The 17196-nt window shown below is 40.4% G+C and overlaps 1 protein-coding gene across 1 annotated transcript; it reads right to left on the bottom strand.

The window, feature by feature from the left end:
• Nucleotides 1-1110: 1110 nt before the first annotated feature.
• cngb3.1 (cyclic nucleotide gated channel subunit beta 3, tandem duplicate 1) lies at nucleotides 1111-15429 on the bottom strand. Its single transcript, XM_071900944.2, has 17 exons — nucleotides 15408-15429; nucleotides 14632-14722; nucleotides 11343-11503; nucleotides 9678-9977; nucleotides 9172-9380; nucleotides 8967-9017; nucleotides 8095-8181; nucleotides 7918-7982; nucleotides 7124-7246; nucleotides 5458-5599; nucleotides 4926-5085; nucleotides 4536-4633; nucleotides 3983-4066; nucleotides 3669-3787; nucleotides 2717-2869; nucleotides 2088-2235; nucleotides 1111-1137 (listed from the first exon to the last, which is right to left on the bottom strand). Exons 1-17 carry the CDS (start codon nucleotides 15427-15429, stop codon nucleotides 1111-1113), a joined length of 2040 nt encoding a protein of 679 aa, XP_071757045.2.
• Between the last annotated feature and the right edge of the window lie 1767 nt (nucleotides 15430-17196).

Raw genomic sequence — 17196 nt, 5'->3', positions numbered from 1 at the left:
GTATTTCCGAGTGAAACAGGAAAGACAGGCGGGAGATAACGTTGGGAGGAATTTGATTTGAACGTTGAAAAGTGGGTGTGCTGTTGCTAGCTAGCTAACTAATGAATCTTAGCCTCTTAGCTCTGTGCGCTAAAAGTTGAAGATTGATTGATGGGTGGATGTCATGATATTATTGGTTGAAATTAGTTACGGGCATGCTTACGTAAGCACACGGCATATTTTGTTTTACAGGAAGAAAACATGATTGAATTTTGATATAAGAATACAATGAAATTGATTTTTGGTATTTTTTTTGGCATATATTGTTAAATAGGTGCACAGTATGACCGGGGATGTGATCTAAAAGGGTTAAAAAGGCATTTTTCATTTCATCTCGTCTTTAAAGGAAAAATCCTCCCCAAACACTTTAACACCGTTTAAAAACAGCTATGGGGCGATGTACATTGCATTCCAGGGTCCATTTTGTTTTTTTGGTGGTGAATTTTTCTTATTAGTCCCTCAGAATCAAAGAGCGAGAGCTTCTTTCTAGAGCCGCCATTTTGCACCGACGTTCAACAATCACACAGGGAGAAATCCATCGTAGAAGAGGCAGAGAGACCAATTTCTCCACCCACAGTAGCCTCAATAGACCAGAATGCAATGCAGCCACAAGACATGTTGAGTTTTCAGTAAGGGACGCGACTCACTTTTTCTCAACTGGAGAAACTCGCTCTCTTACTGTTACTATTGCTATCGCTCTCTCCACCTACATGTAAAACCCACGGCTGGATGCAACAAGTCCAGCGAGTTCGCTTGGGGATGTTGAATGTAGGAAATCACTAACTTAAGTAGATGAGGCAGGTTGAGGGAAAGTGGATACACCAAAAAAGTAACTGACAACACTTCATCACAAAGTAACTCCTGGAATGCACTGAACATCACAGATTGATGATATATAGCAGTGTAACAGTATCTGAGGGTGAAAAAAAAACTGTTTTCCTTTATGAACTCGGCTTGTCAATCTGTAGCCTGGTAAACCCTTCAGTAGACAATGCAAAGTGCGATATACAAAGTGATATAAACAAAATGAATTTCAAATGGCAGAGCTCAGGAGCGTAACACGTCCCATCCTCATTTCCCCTCTTGTGTATTTGTCTTCTGTGAAGAGAGACAAGAAAGAGACACATATCAGTCTACTTAATAGATGTTTCCCAAATAATATCTTTCTTATTTCTTGTACTTTGGATATTTTCTTCACTTAAAGGATTTAGTATTTAGCACAAGTCTTCACTAAAACCGTTGTTCTCCAGAGCGTTCTCCAGAGCGTTCACGTCACGTGTTCACGCTCTGCTCAACGCGAACACGCAATCTTTACCCACTTCCATGTTTGGAGTCATTTTCGAGTAATTTTATGGTTATTTCTTGCCCTTTTTTGGAACCTGTTCCCATTCGCTTCAGTTGTTTTGGAGAAGGCCGGCATGGAGCTGTGCTTTTCATTTTTGGATGAACTGTTCCTTTAATCGCTGGTGACTAGCATTATCGCAAAAATTAGAAAATAAGCAGCTCTAAGGCTGGATGGTTACTTCATTTTAGTAACATGTCTAAACCTGCCAGGCTTGTTTAGCGGATTGGTAAATTCACCAAAAAGAATGCACTTTCAATGGCAGAAGATCTCTCTTCCGGTGAGTCTTCGAATGTAACTTTGTAACGTTTTTTGAACTGCTTATTTGTAATGGATTTCACTAATATTGAAGATTGAGATTTTGTTTTCAGAAGTTATGAATCTACAGTCCATATAACCAATTTTGGGTTACTAAAAGGTTAATCTCCATACTTTAGATAATGTAACGATTACTTAACGTACTGTATGCTAAAGTGTTAGCATGAGCTATCTACAGAGACACAGAGATGATTTTGGTGCCAATCCTCATCAGATACTGGGTAAGGTGAGTCGGTCAGTGTACTCCCAAAAAATGTCAGTGTAGTCCTTTAAGCAGCACTACATTATCTGTGAGCTACTTGCTTAGAGCTATGTGGCAGTGCCTCATCATAATCATACATCATTATGAAAACAAGCTCTGTGTGCTGGTGGCTTGTGAATACTTTACCTTGCGTCTGTCCAGGAAGCTTATTTTGCCAAAACAGGCAGAGACCCGGAGGAGCTTGGGCGTCGGTGGTTTTTGTCCAAACACAGCCAGACCTTTCTTCTTCTCATCCGTTTTAGCACTTGCTGGACCCTTGGCTTTCACCAGTTTCCTTCACACACACACACACACACACACACACACACACTCCTCAATAAACTGCTTATTATTTTTTTTTTTTTACCATTTTCATGCCAAATATTGTAAAAAAAATAATTTAAATAATAATTCAGTGTTTCCCCCAGAATTAGAAGAAGGGAGGGGTAGAAAAGCCTCTAAAACAGCATTTAGACCTTCATGGGACACTAAAACAACATTAAAACATGTGATGATAATCATAATAAAACATACTCGTGCATATGTTTGTGGAATCTGATCGAAATGTTGCATTATAATCAAATCAGCTTAATGTCTTCTCATAGACAACCAGTGTAGCATTGATCAATTTTACAATAAATATGTAATCAATCAAACTGCATCATATCAATCATATCAGAGGTAGATGACACTGACTGGCCGATTTTTAGTAAAATGCCAATACCGCCTCCATATATGGGCAAACCAATATACCAAAACACTTGCTAATGACTCACTTGCCCTTCCTGGCCAACACCTTCTGAGACTCCGGGTAGTGGACCAGGATGTCAAACAGGTCTTTCTTCTCCAGGACAAAGAGGTTAGCGAAGCCCTGTGCTTTGACATTAGCCGTCCTCCTGTTCCCTCCGTCTGTGGCAGACTGTAGGAGACTAGTGATGAGAACAAAGACACCAAAATCATCCCTGTGTCCGTGGTAGATCATCCGCTCCGGTGCTGCAGGCTAACACTTTAGAATACACTATGTTGAGTGGAGTAAAAGTAAAGTGACAGTAGGCTACTAGTAAAAATAGAAAGGTGACTAGTAAAACTCAAATTACTCACTAGTACCTAATAAATTAGAACGATTATCTATTATATAGCAACTAGTGAAATTACAGTAGTGACTAGTAACTGGCAGAATAGTGACTGAAAAATAAATAATAGCCGCTAATTTTTAGTGACTAAACAGACATGCTGTAAAATGACAAACGGGTAACTTGAGCGACTGTCTCCCAAAAACTTGGTGATTTTCTTTAAGGGCTTCCCATAGAGGCAAAATCTGACATCATTTTGTATGCTGTAGCTAAGTTAGCATTCCCACCATTCTGTGTGTAGTCCAAAATCCCTATGGAAAATATGCATGGGATTTGCAGGGAACGGCAAAAATAAAGTCTCTTCTACCAGAGGCTTACTAGCTATACTATGTTTTGTTTCATGAAATACATCAACTTTAATACCGTGTATGAAAATGTGTGACTGAGAATTTACTCTATCATGTCATTATGAGGATTGGGTGAAAGTCTACAAGAATGGTTAAATCAGAAATGGTTGAACTATTTCCCATTGGATTGGCTGAATAATCGTATTGTACTGTATTCTGTCTTGTTGCGGTTCATCCCAGACACTGCAAGTCACAGAATGATTGCCAAGTGAATGAGTCTAACGGGAGACGTTTCTTGTTAGACCAACCTGATTTCTCCGAACACGCAGCCAGCCTTCAGTGTGACAAACACGATGCTGTTGTCAGGTCCTCCCACCACCTGCACCGCTCCACTTTTGATGATGTACATCTCTTTACCGATATCACCCTGCAGAACACGGCATGGGATGAAACCAGAGAGGTTCAGGTTTACGATAACGCAACAAACGCAACATTTCTGGACTGACGTAAATCTTCACGATATGAAATTCATAGTATACTTCATAGTAAATAGTATTAAACGGGTGTAGGTTATATGAAGAAACACACACACACACACACAGAAACACATGCATGCACTTACTTTCTTCACTACAAAGTCTCCAGGTAGGTAGACGATAGACTTGAGCCTCAGTAACATGTCTACCAACATCTGCTGGTTGCAGCCCTGGAAAAGACAATATTTGTCTGATGTTTTTTAAAGTAACAATTTTTCATATAGATAAATGTCAGTTTTGGGATTCTCTACAGTGATACAATAGTGATTCACCCATTAGCCAGTTCATGAAAGCTTTTACATTTGCTGTTCTAAACACCTGTGAGGGGGCCCTTCTTTCCCGGGAAAAATCCTCTGTTGCACACAAAGTGATGCGTTTTATGTTTGTTTCCAGAAGCAGCAAAAGCGGTTTGTTAGGCATAAATACAGTAGAAGAATGTCGAAGAAATATAAGAAGCTACAGTCTACATTGAGTGTCTTTATTATTATTAAGAATCTTGGTTGCCTGTGAATTTTAAATCCAGATTTAACATTTTGTAGGTCAGTCGAGGCATAGTGACACTATAGAAGCCTTATAAAGCTCTAAATATGTTCAAAAGTCTATCAGAACCATCAGAACTTGTGTCTCCAATTCAGTTACCTGAAACAGTGCGATCTTCTGGAAGGTCGCCAGGTTGATGTCCACAGCCATGGCAGTTCTCATCACCAGAGGCATCTTATCCTGCAGCTCTGACTCATCTGTGTGTGTGTGTATATGTGTATGTATGTGGAGGTGGGGGGGGGGGAGTGGTAGAGAAATGATAATCATTTCGCCAGTGCAACTGCAGAATACACATGCATACACGCTCACAGGTCTTCCATGAACTCCTTGGCGAGGATGTCTCACGTTTTTACAGTTCCAGCAGTTAATACTGTTTTAAAATTGAAACGGCATGTACCAAACACAGTATCTAACATTTTAATTTGTATTAAAACGAACTGTCCACCAGAGCCAATACCACTTCATTGATTCCAGTGCTGTGAGACTCACCCAGAATGCCCTGGGCGGCCCAGGTGTAGTTGTACCAGGTCCGGATTCTGTTCTGAACTGCTTTGGGGATGGAGTTGGTGTTCATGTAGTCTACACAGCCATCCATGGAGGACCGGAAATATGTCTGACCTGCTGTCGCTGCTCCTATGACATCTCTCATCTGATACACAGAGAGAGAGAGAGAGAGAGAGAGAGAGAAAGAAAGAAAGACAGAAAGAAGGAATGGAGAGTGTTTAAGAGACTGAAGTTAAATCTAAATGAATTAAATGAAGAGGGATATACAAGCTATTTACAAGCAGTGCAATATAATTAGATGAAATTTAAACGCTAATATGGTACAAAACCACCAACCAAGGAGGGTAAAAGGAAATAAAAATAAATAATAGGATAAAAGACAACACATAAAAGCAAGTCTGATTTAAAAGACGAGACTGATTCTGCTAGCCTAAGCTTGCTCCAAAGCCTAGGAGCCCTGATGACAAAACCGCTGTATAGATGAATAAGACTTCTCCTCACAAACAATCCCCCCTACCTGTCCAATCAAGCTGGAGAACACGAAGACGCCCATGATAAAGTTAATCATCTGAAAGGTAATCTCAAAGACCGTCTCTGGCTCTGGAAGACCGCCGATGTTGATCAGAGCGCGGACGGCAAAGTAGTAACAACGAAGGTACCTGTGGCGGGATAGTAAAGAGGAAGTGACACAATGTTGCATTATTCTGAAAATGTTACTTCAAAAGGAAAAATCCACCCTGGTCAAATGTAGATGACGATATTTCCAGCTAAAGTGGAGTTTAATAGGAGCACATTTTTCAGCTTTCTAAAACATCAACGGGTAAACGTCATAAGAGCGAGGGCTTCTTTCTAAAGCCGCCATGTTGCACCAATATTCAACAACCATACAGGGAGAAGTCCATCGTAGAACAGACAGAGAGACCAATTTCTCCCCCGACAGCAGCCTCAATAGACCAGAATGCAATGCAGCCACAAGACATGTTGGGTTTTGAGTACAGAGCGCGACGGTCCCTTTTTCTCAACCGGAAAAACGTTTGCTCCGCTGTAGCAATTAGTGATGGGAATTCCGGCTCTTTTTAGTGAGCCAGATCATTTGGCTCAGCTCAGCAATAAGAGCCGGCTCTTTCGGCTCCCAAATGGCTCTTCATTTAGTACCACTTCTGGCTTTTAGAATTCAGCCAAATTTAGCAATGCTTTGACCTATGATTGGTATGTGTGCACATACATCACTTAAATTATTCAGTGTAATTATACTAAACCTTATAATTTCCAGAATACCATAATTTTACATTATGTTTGGTATAAAAACCTTAAATAATGTAAAAACATCAAACACTATTACACATGTGTATTGAACGTTTTATTTATATTGAACTATCCAAAACACAAACCATTCCAAACAAATGACACTCAAAACGGAACACGGTGTGTGTGATATTTTTACCTTACAAATTCTACATTCTGCCTTTAGGTTGTCTATGTTATTAAAATGCATCCAAATGCTACTTCGTTTGCGACTGTCACTCATCTTGTTTTCTGCTGTTCTGTCTGTCATCACACGTGATTGGTCGCACGCACATACACATCAACACAACATTCAGTCAGTGCATGGAGTGCGCGTGGCCGAGCAGTGTGGCGAAAAGATCATCCTATTATTCTGTCTTATTAATTTCCAAAAAAAAAAGAAAGAAAAAAAGAAATCGGCTCTCAGACGGGAGCCGGCTCCCAAGAGGATGGATTTTTCCTTTTTTGACAACGTTTAGTTTGCATGGCTGCTACAATAGTGATGTATACAGCTAAATATTTTTTATGATGATAAGAAAACACATACTCTAGCATTTTATAACAAAGCACTTTGTTGTATAAGTGTCTCTATGTATGTATCTAATATGCTATAAGCTATGTTTGCTAGCAGTTCAGTTGCTAACGTTAGCTAGCTAGCCAAGTATCCTAACGTGCTGTATTCTCCATAGAAGAGATGAAGACAGCTGATCAACTAGATAACCAAAGAGCTGAAATCACATTAAAATAAACTGATCATTAATTAATAAACTGATGATTAATTAGGTGCATATGTCATCGCCACAAATGCACCATATGGGACTGTATAGAATCTGAACTTGTCGCTTTAAGTCGTATGCGTCTTAATATCACACATCACAGCAAAAGTAAGAAGTACGTACGCTGAGCCCTCTCCATTATACGCCCATGAGGTCGACGCGAGGCCCTGGTACACCGAGGCTACATAGAACGCACAGCCGTTGAGATGGAGCATGAACAGCAGGTAGCCTGTGGTCCGGATAACTCTGCATCAGAGAGAGGGAGACAGAGACAGATTAGTTGAAATTTTAATGATCTTTGTGGGGAAATTGGGTCGTTGTAGTAGTCAATAATGAGAGGAGACGGCAACGAAAAATAGAATATATACATATTTATAGCATATTTAGTAAAGCTATAAGAATGATATGTATAAACTATATGAAAACTATATGAATAATATAATGTGCAAACAGCAGTAGATGCATACTAGGAAGACGAATGAATAAAAAATACATGCAATATAAAAATTGTTGTTTTAATTTCATTTGAAGGATTCCATACTCCTCTATGGGATGAGACATTTCTATGACTCTTCTTCTGATGAAATCCTTTAAAAATCCATTGTATAAACTCAAAAACACATGGTGGAAAGTTTACATTTTCAAGATTCAAGGTTTTCACCCCTCAGTGACATTGCATTGACAGTGCATTGTATTCATATGAACCATACAAATGTACAAAAAGTGTCTATACGTGCATGCGTGCATTGTAAAAACAATTCACCATATCAATGTATGAGATAGATAGATAAACCTACATCTATTGACGTTGTAGGTTTATACATCATGTACTAGGACAGGGACAAAACCAATGCTAATTACCATGGAGGCCTTTGTCCATTTTGCATGATTCCTGTCACTATTCCATGAGCGCTTACCTCCAAATGTAGGCCTTGGTCATTATACTCTCAAGTCGATCACTGAACTCAAAGAAGGACTCAAACTAGAAAAGACAAGGAAACATACGGTCAGAGGGGATTTGCACACGAAATGTGAAGTCTACTCAAACATCTTCCTTGTTTTGTTAGCGAAACAAAATAGTTGCTTGCCTATACCCTGATAATGCGGTTGAGTCGGAACAGGGAGGAGAATCCGAAGTGCAGGCATAGAAGGTCGAGGGGGAGGATGCTGATGATATCGGTCTGCACAGAGAGGAATGGGAAAATATACGGTTACGTTTCACCACATAGTCCAATCACCATCGTTTGGGTGGCGTTTGTCGAATCAGGACAACTCTGTGTCAGGTAAGTTGTCCATCACAAGAAAGAAAATGAGCACTGCTTTGCTTACTGCTGCCATACAGTATAGAGATATACTCTAAATCATTTGACAGTTGGAAGAAAACACATACTCCAGCATTTTATAATTGTTCTGTCAGCAGTGCTTCTATGTATGTAGGTAATATGCTATAAGCTATGTTTGCTAATGGTTCAATTGCTCGCTAGCCAAGTAGCCTAACGTTACTGTATTCTCCACAGATGAGATGAAGGCAGCTGATCAACTAGGGAGCTCAGATTACATTCAAATAAAACTGATAGATGTTAATTAAAATTTATACTACTACTACTACTACTAATGTGTCATGGGACTCCATTGTACAGAATCAGTATTTGCTTATGTCTTAGCCCTCTTCATGAAGACTTTAATCTTTTAACTTTTAAACCCACAAGTGCCTGGACTCTGATTTTTTATAACATGAGAACACATTTGTGGTTATAATATGTCCTTTCTTTCTGTCCTATTTATTCTTTTTCCCCGGTGTGGCTCCTATGGCTTGAGAAGATCTGCTGAGCACTGTGTGTGGCATTAGTGGGTAAAGCGTAGTGGTAATACCTCTGAGTTTACAGGGAGTGCTGGATACACTGATTCTATCCCCATAGCTCAAAAGATGCATGTACTTTGCAAGGATATATAATTACGTTCTCACCTTAAATCGATATGATTGCCGATAATGTGACTTAGTCATAGCCTTGTCTTTCTGCAAGGCAAAGAAGGTTGTTGTTTATACTCAGCATTACAATTCAAGTGGGAATATACAGTACACACCAGTGGAAAACACAGAAAGCACACAGGTCATTCATAGATACAGATTTTCTCTAGTGCTTGGTTCCTCACAATGCCTTGTGACTTACGACAATGTCTCCTGCTTTGACAAACTGAAGTCGGGGCTGCCAAATGATGATGTCAATAACATTCACCATGTCACTGAGAATGTCAAAAAATATCCAATAAGGGATGGTAGTCGAATCATGGTAGGGGAAGGCCAAGCGGGCAGTGCAAAACCAAATGTTGTAGTTGTATGCCACCGCTACGACTGTCAACCAGGCAATATACCGACGATCTGGAGAGAGAGGGAGATACAGAGATAGAAATAACTATATGTGAGCGGTCACTTTTAACAGCAGCAAGTGTCAGAACCGCAAATCTGCTGTATTGCTTTATTGCACAAAGGGAGATTGCTTTACAGCACAAAAGAGGAAGAGGGCTGCAACACCCTCTTTTTGATGAGAAGCAACAGGGTTCATCTTAATTTTGAGAAACACTGGCGCTAACAATACCACTGGAGTGAGATAGGGGCTACCATTCGTTTCTTTAATGTCATCTCAGCTGTCACATGCCCTAGCTATTCCTTGCTCACCTGACGAAGGATCTATGGTGCTTCCCAGGAATGGGTCAATCATGTCCTCAATTGGACGGAGGATGATGTCGAAACAGGAGCAGGTGATAACTGGGACCAATTTTCGTGCATTCCTGGCCATCTGTCGCAGCCTCTCCTGCTCTGCCGCCTTATCTGCCTCTAGCTTTTTCTCCTCGTCCTTCTTCTTCTTCTCCTCGGCCTTCTTGGCCGCCTCCTCCGCCTTCTTCTTGTCCACCTCCTCTTTCGCTATTCTCTCAGCCTCCTTCATTCTGATGTAGTCGTCCTTCCTCAGAATAGGCGCTGACAAGCAAAAGAGAAGGCAATGAGAGTGAGGGTGAGGATGAGTTAAATAGCCTTTTCGCCATGCCTATTCAGTGAGAGGTTTTGCACCAAGGACCAAAGGAGCTTCTCCTTCGCCTTGCTGCATAGATTGTTAATATGCTAATGTTGACTAGAAGAGCTAACGAGAGAAGTACAATCTTTGATAATGCTACATCTGCACAGTTCTCTTAAGTGTGACAGACTTTACAGCCTTAATGCATATTATAGTCCATTTTATGCTGTACTAGCCAAATTACCATGGCAAACAGTGGAAGGACCGTTCTATCCATTCAAGTTCTGTGGTTTTCATTCTATGCAGTAGTCGTCAGGGTGGCTGAGTGGTCTAAGGCAGTGGTTCTCAAACTTTTTGGCTTGTGGCCAATTAAATCGCAGCAATGCCCCTGTCACATAGCCTGGTAAGACCATCCTGATCACGTGACCTCACATTCTGTTTCGCTCCACGGATCAGTCTGGACTTCTAGCCGCCCACATCGATTTCCTGAAATTACAATGTAACCGGGCCAATCAGGGACTGCGTCGTAGTTGATGACGTGAAATACAGGCCGCCGCTGGCAAAACATTAATGGCGTCTCCCGAAGCAACGAGCGGTAACGTTAACGTTAGTAGAGTAAACACAGCCATAAGTGCAGCTATTGCAGAAATAGACTCAATAACAACAGTTAAACAAGAACAAGAGTATGCACTAGCGGAGTTTCTCGGCGCAAAAGACGTTTTCGCCATTCTTCCGACTGGATTTGAATTTGGATTTGCTGATTGGCTGAAGGAGTTTGTCTGTCAAGGCAAGTACTCCCGCCCACTGAAATCGATGTGGGCGGCTAGAAGTCCAGACTGATCCGTGGAGCGAAACAGAATGTGAAGTCACGTGATCAGGATGGTCTTACCAGGCTACCTGTCACAGGCTCCATATGACAAACAGTTCAACCAAAAAATTATTTTCCCTTTTTAGGTTGTTTCATCTGATTATCAGAGGAGGCCTAGAGGCTGCAAACTATTCAGTATTTCACAAGAATAAAGCAAAAACTTGAGAAAAATATGAAAAATTACACATTTTGTTTTTTCTTATCCCATAAATCATCTTAGGACCCCCTTGGGAGTCCCAACCCCCAGTTTGAGAACCACTGGTCTAAGGCACCAGGATTTTCAAAATCCAAGGGTTCAAATCCAATTTCTGACAAGCAATTTTTATGCTCATTTAGTTGTGAGTTTCCCAATGAATGCAGCCTTTGCGGACACCTTGTAGAATACAGTTAAAACTGAGCTTGTCACAGTGAGTGTGTGTGTGTTTGTGTCTGTATGCATACTAGTTTGTACGTCCATACTTACTGACAGGTGGGCTGACTTCCGGAGAAGTGGCATAGGGGTCCTTTACTTTTTCTTTGTACAGCTCCGTTCGCTCTCTTAACCTCTTGACCACACCTCGGAGTGTGTCGTCTGTCTCGCGGTAGTAGACCACAGGCGGAGGAGGGGGAGGGGGGGCTTCCTCACTGAAAATTGGAAAAAAAGGTGACAGAAAGGTAAACAAAACAAAAAAACAAGGGATACCAAATAGAGATGACATACACACTCATGGGAGGAGGGAGGTAAAGGGGTATATTTGGGGGATGATCTTTGGTAGCATCCTTGTTCAAAGTAGATTTTAGGGAAATGGTGAGGGAAAGCAACAATCTGCTTACCCACTGCTGCATTCTGGATGAGTTGATTATTATTATTACTGTCTATTTGGGTGAAAATTGAAATGTAAACAAATTCTATGTTGGGAAAACTCTTTGGTATACCTTTAAATATGATAAAATCATCTATTGAAGATGGCCACACATATTCATGCATATGAACTCTGACCTGCTGGGAGTGGTGGGACTGTTGTGGGACTAGCACATGGCTAGCACACATTCTCAATCAATGGGACAGTGTTTAAAGCTGTGGTAGTTGTAGTTATCATGTTATTATGGTCACTATTTAAATATCTTCTGTGATACAAAATAAATGAAATTACCTCAAAATAAAGGCTGATTATACATACATTTTGGTTGATACGATTTCCAAAAAGACAAAGAAATTGGGCCAGTTTGTGGAAGGAAAAATAATACTGTTGTTCAAAGAAACGGGTCTCTGCATTTTAAAACCAGGCAGACACACATCCAGACATACACTACCGCTTTATGCACAGGGCTTACATTAGCGAGGCCAGAAACAGGTGGGATTTCTCTTCCACTTTTACCTGTACCTCAAGGAGAAAACAGAATTTTGCCATTTCTGTCAAACCACAATGTCCATCTCATTTCTCTCAGCCAAGACTACAAACTGAGCTACTCTTTTCACTTGCCAAAAATAGAAATTCCTTTAATAGCACATGAAGCATCATCATCATCTACAGAGTAAAAAATAAATGCTTTTAAATAAAACTCTGACTTGCACGTGAATACTATCCCTGATCTTGTTAAGTCACAAATACCACTAAGCTCCTAATCTTCTTTCCACCTAATTTAGGAGTCCCGAGCTGCAAGTCATAGTGTGATCGTTGCTACTGTACTTACTGCAGCTAACATACAGTATGTACAGTCTCCTGTCACAGGCTAGTGTGGGCATTTTGATGAACAGATCATTGACATTCTGTGTAGAAGATAGAGAAGCACCTCTGTACCAAAGGACATGTCTCTGGTTTTCCATTTGAACAGAATGCTAGGCAGTCCAATCGTTCACATTCAAGTGCAACAACTCACAAGTTATTGTTTATGTCGCAGGTTAACTTGCTGAAGCTGATCTAGTGCACTCTGTCTGATACCTGGAGACTAGAGGCATGAGGAGTTCTTGAAATGGACAGAGCTCAAGCTCCAGGGTCAAGGTATTCTTAGTCAAGTCAAGTTTATTTGTATAGCCCTTAATCACTGTTACAGTGTCAAAGGGCTTCACAATGTGGGCATTGTGAAGCCCTTTGACACTGTAACAGTGACAAAGGGCTTCACAATGCCCACATTGTGAATACAATACATCAAAAATGAAAATGACACTCCAGACCTAAGGACAAGGAAAAGCTAAAACCTCAAAGCTTTGTCGAAATCAAAATGAGCAACAACTGGCTAAGAAATGCCAGGGAAGTGCAGTTCAGTGAGCTCAGGATTACTTTGTCGCCACATTACACTTAAGGACAAAAGTCTACTTCACCAGGGAATGTCATACCAGGAGAAATAAAGAGAAATCCTCCACATGCAGAATATAATACTGATGGTGCAGAGTCTGTGCTCCACATCCTTGGGCTATGTACAATGATGCAGCCCAAAACAATCCTCCATCCCAACAAGATTTGTGATCCGCTGGTGCAGGAATGTACGAGCGTTGTACCAACGTTGGAATGTCAAGAAAGAATTCAAAGTACATAAATGGGAAGGAAAACAGGACATCCCTGACCCTTACAGACAGATATGAAGTGACCCTGAATACCCTTGAGGCAGCAAGTGAAGAAAAAGTACTCAGTGTATGTCTTTCAGTGAAACCATTCGAAGGGCGATCCCAGATACAAGGAAAGTCGGAATGAATGGCTTTCTTTTAGGGTTCAGAGGTAAATGCCCCAAAGAAAACTTTTCCTCTTATCCCTAATGAAGCTCAAATGCCCAAAGGAGGAAGCAACTGGCAAAGCTGCTCAGTTGACGGTCCCTCCATTACTCTATCAATATTCTCAAAGCCTTCCACTAGCTTGTGGATGAAAAAGACAGAAAAAGCACTGGCTCAAAGCCCAAAGGCAACACAGCAGAGACAAAAAATCATTAGGAGTGAAAGTTGTTTTCCCTGGTCGCCCCAGTCCTCCAAAGACAAGACAAATTTTAGTATCAACCCGCTTAACGTGTGGAATGTCCCAAGCAACCAGCTGGAACCAGTGAGCTTTGTCCAGCAAAATACAGCAGGGGACATTTATCCCTACAAACATCAATCAGCAACGCTTCATCTCTTTCTATCTCACTCTTGTCCTTTCTCTCTAACACACGCTCACACATGCACACATGCACACACACACACACACACACACACACACACACACACACACATACATATATCAAAGCATTTAAAATGCGGACCCATATAGGAAGACTTTTGATGTTGAATTGTAGAACTGTCTGCACTGTAGGTGGAGAGATAATAGTCGTGAGAGTGAAACCTGTTTGGAATCGTCATTCTGATACATTCTCTAATTGGGATCATTTCCAGTGATTTAAAGGCATATTAAGTAACGTACGACCTCTATAGGACCAGTAGGAATTGCAACAACATCGATAGAACTTATGCCCCCATTCCCCTCGAACTATGGTGGCCTGTAATTGACACAAACAATACAGTTACCGGAAAGTGAGTTTTGAAAGCCAGAAATCTCAGCACGTGGCAAAGTAATCGCTGAGTCATTGATATTGATCAACAACCACCCCAAAAAAATACAGATATATTATGGTCATTTTGTGCTATGGCACAGTAAAAGCATTACTTATTTCCCCTTTAAATTATAGTAACATTAAACTATTCTTAATTTTGCTGGTATGGCACCCTGGCACTCCCTCATCACTTTCCTAATACCATCTGATCAACAGCCTAAAAAGTTTTTTTTCGGTATATGACGTATTCTTACCCCTCTGGATTGGCAGGAGCAGCATCTCCAGCAGGAGCTGGAGCAGGAGCTGCGGCAGGAGCAGGAGCTGGAGCAGGAGCCGGAGCCGGCTCTAGAAAAGGATAGCAGTGCTCTGTAAGTTTCTTACAACTTCTACCTTAGACTCTGCTTCAGAATTTTTAGCAGAAAAAACCCTACTGAACACCCTATATATCCCATTAAGATTGAAGCAATCTGGTTTAAAACTATAAAAGCGATTTTGAAAAGACAATGCACTCAAAATGTTTCACCTAACATAAATCTGAAGAATTTGAACTTGATTTTTCTGGTTTTATCATTTTTCATAAATTTCTTGAATTTCCACTCTGTGATTAAAAAAAAGACTAATTTAATAGATTTTACAACAAAAATCCCAAATAAATGTATTATGAACTACTTTTACCACAGGAAAATTGGCAAAAAATGTGCAAAAATTGAATGGGTGTGAATCATATTACAGCCACTGTAGGCCTTCACAAGTCTTTGCACACTGCACAACTTTAGCCTATAGTATAGCCTCCTATGCACTGTGCTAGTATGTTCTTATGTCACTACTTAAACCTGAGGCAGTTGCTATATTTCCAATTTATACTTTTATTTATACACTGTAGACCTAGACCTTCCTTAGACTGAAATGGGTTCATAGGTTTACACAAAACAATGTGTTTAGCAGTTGTCTTAGGCCAGAAAACACAGAATCTTTTCTCTATGGATGTCAGAGGGAGACAGATGGATTGGCTGGTGATCTGCTTACCAACCTGCACACAACAACTCAGCCATCTTGGCTCAAAACAAAAACAACTGACACACAAGTTGTCAGAGAAAAGGTAATGGTACAAATGCATATGCCACTTTCCAAACCTTATTTGAAGGAAAGGTGTACAAAGGGAGTCTATTGTACATACACAAATCAACACAATCTGCCAACTATTTCCTTCAAGTGTAATGGAAACCACAGCAAATAGCAAATGCTCTTAATAGTTCCCAATTCTTCGAATGGAGCTGACTAGTAGAAGACTGTGGTTGTACTGGGCAGCTCCCAGTGTGAATGTGTGTAACTGTATGACATGAAGCAGGGCGTTGCTGGAAAACATGCATGCTGTGCCAACAGATAACATGCTGTTTATACATTATTGTCAGCATTAAGCTGTGTTTTATGGAGCTAAGCCAAATACACAAATAGACCTCTCACCTGGTTTTGCCTCCTCCTTCTTAGGTTCTTCCTCTTTCTTTTCTTCCTCTTTCTTTGGCTCCTCCTTCTTTTCTTCATCTTTCTTTTCAGGAGGCTTTTCTTCCTGTAAATATACAATAATGACAACGATGTCCAGACAGAAAGAGAAAAGCCAAGGCTTGATTGAGACAAAGCAGCACCATTAAGTTGGTGTCATGAGCTGCTGTCATTGTGGGAGAGGACTCTTTTTAACTTTTCTTCTGAATATTTAGAGGAAGTAGTAGTAAAAGTAGATTGTTTTGGGAATCTGATACACATTTGCTTAAATCACCTCACTTATTTTAAGTTGTGTCATACATTTGATTAGGACAATCAGGTGGCAGATTTTCACAATGTTGTGGTCAAAAGGTTGAGCTAAATTAAAGCTCTCATTCACAAGCTTTAATGTTGGTCTTTATTAATTAAATGCCTTATTTGTACTGACAAATTTAAGGTTATGGCAGATTCAATATTTGGATAAGGATGTAGTTAAAACATGTCAGCTCCCTGTTCTGTTGGTCAGTCTATCTTATCTCATACACTGGTCATTGTGTGATTGGATGCTTGAAACAATGCCTTGAGAAAGATGGGCAAAGATTCATAGATTCATATATTTTAAAAATGAAATATTAAATCAACGTAGCTGATGTAGCCATCATTTATTTTTGGAACTATTTCAGGTGAGAGTGATTTTTAGCTGTACACAGTCTCCCATCACCCACCACCCTCACTTCCTATGGAAACCAAACAAGTCACCCACCAAGTAATGCGATAACAGTGACCTACTGGGAAAGTAGTCCCTCCTAGGTCAAAACAGTATGTTACATGTGTATCATATTCATGTAAATTTTACCAGTCTCTAAAACTACTAAAAACGACCTGACTTTACCACTTATTATTTAAGATGACTAGACTTTTTCATTTGTATATAATGTTAAATTATATAATGTTAAATGCCTAGCATGGAGTCTACTATCACGCAACATAGTGCATGCTAAAGTGTTAGCATGGAGCATTGGAGCAAACAATTGGTCAAATTGATCAAATTGAATGTTGCCCCATTGATTTGGAGAGTCAGTTAGTTGCATATATAAACTATTCTGCAGAAATCACAGATGGCCTGCAAAAACTCCCAGTTCAATAAAATACAAATAGATCTGTTAAAAAAGCTGATACAAATACTGCAGGTCCAGCGTTTCCTGGAAAAGCAAACGTAGATTATCCCATGATAACTGAACAGCAGCTTGCCACCTGCTAATGCAAGAACAATGGCTCTTCTCCACATCAGTGCCAAGCTGCTTCAGAGGCTTCCACTGATCTGAGTCACCTGCCATGTG

This window comes from Centroberyx gerrardi, chromosome 22 (genome assembly GCF_048128805.1).
Source record: "Centroberyx gerrardi isolate f3 chromosome 22, fCenGer3.hap1.cur.20231027, whole genome shotgun sequence".
Taxonomy (NCBI): Eukaryota; Metazoa; Chordata; class Actinopteri; order Beryciformes; family Berycidae; genus Centroberyx; species Centroberyx gerrardi.
Note: the sequence above shows the minus strand (reverse complement) of the source record. Positions and strands in the feature narration are given on the sequence as shown.

What these genes read in the sequence shown, in the direction of transcription:
- cngb3.1 (XM_071900944.2), bottom strand. Translation starts at nt 15,429, where the DNA reads ATGGCTGAGTTGTTGTGTGCAG. An exon ending in GGAAGTCAGCCCACCTGTCA is followed by an intron (nt 9,978 to 11,342) that starts GTAAGTATGGAC and finishes TTTGCTTGTCAG; the next exon opens with CGCCTATTCTGAGGAAGGAC. An exon ending in GACTCAACCGCATTATCAGG is followed by an intron (nt 7,983 to 8,094) that starts GTATAGGCAAGC and finishes TGTCTTTTCTAG; the next exon opens with TTTGAGTCCTTCTTTGAGTT.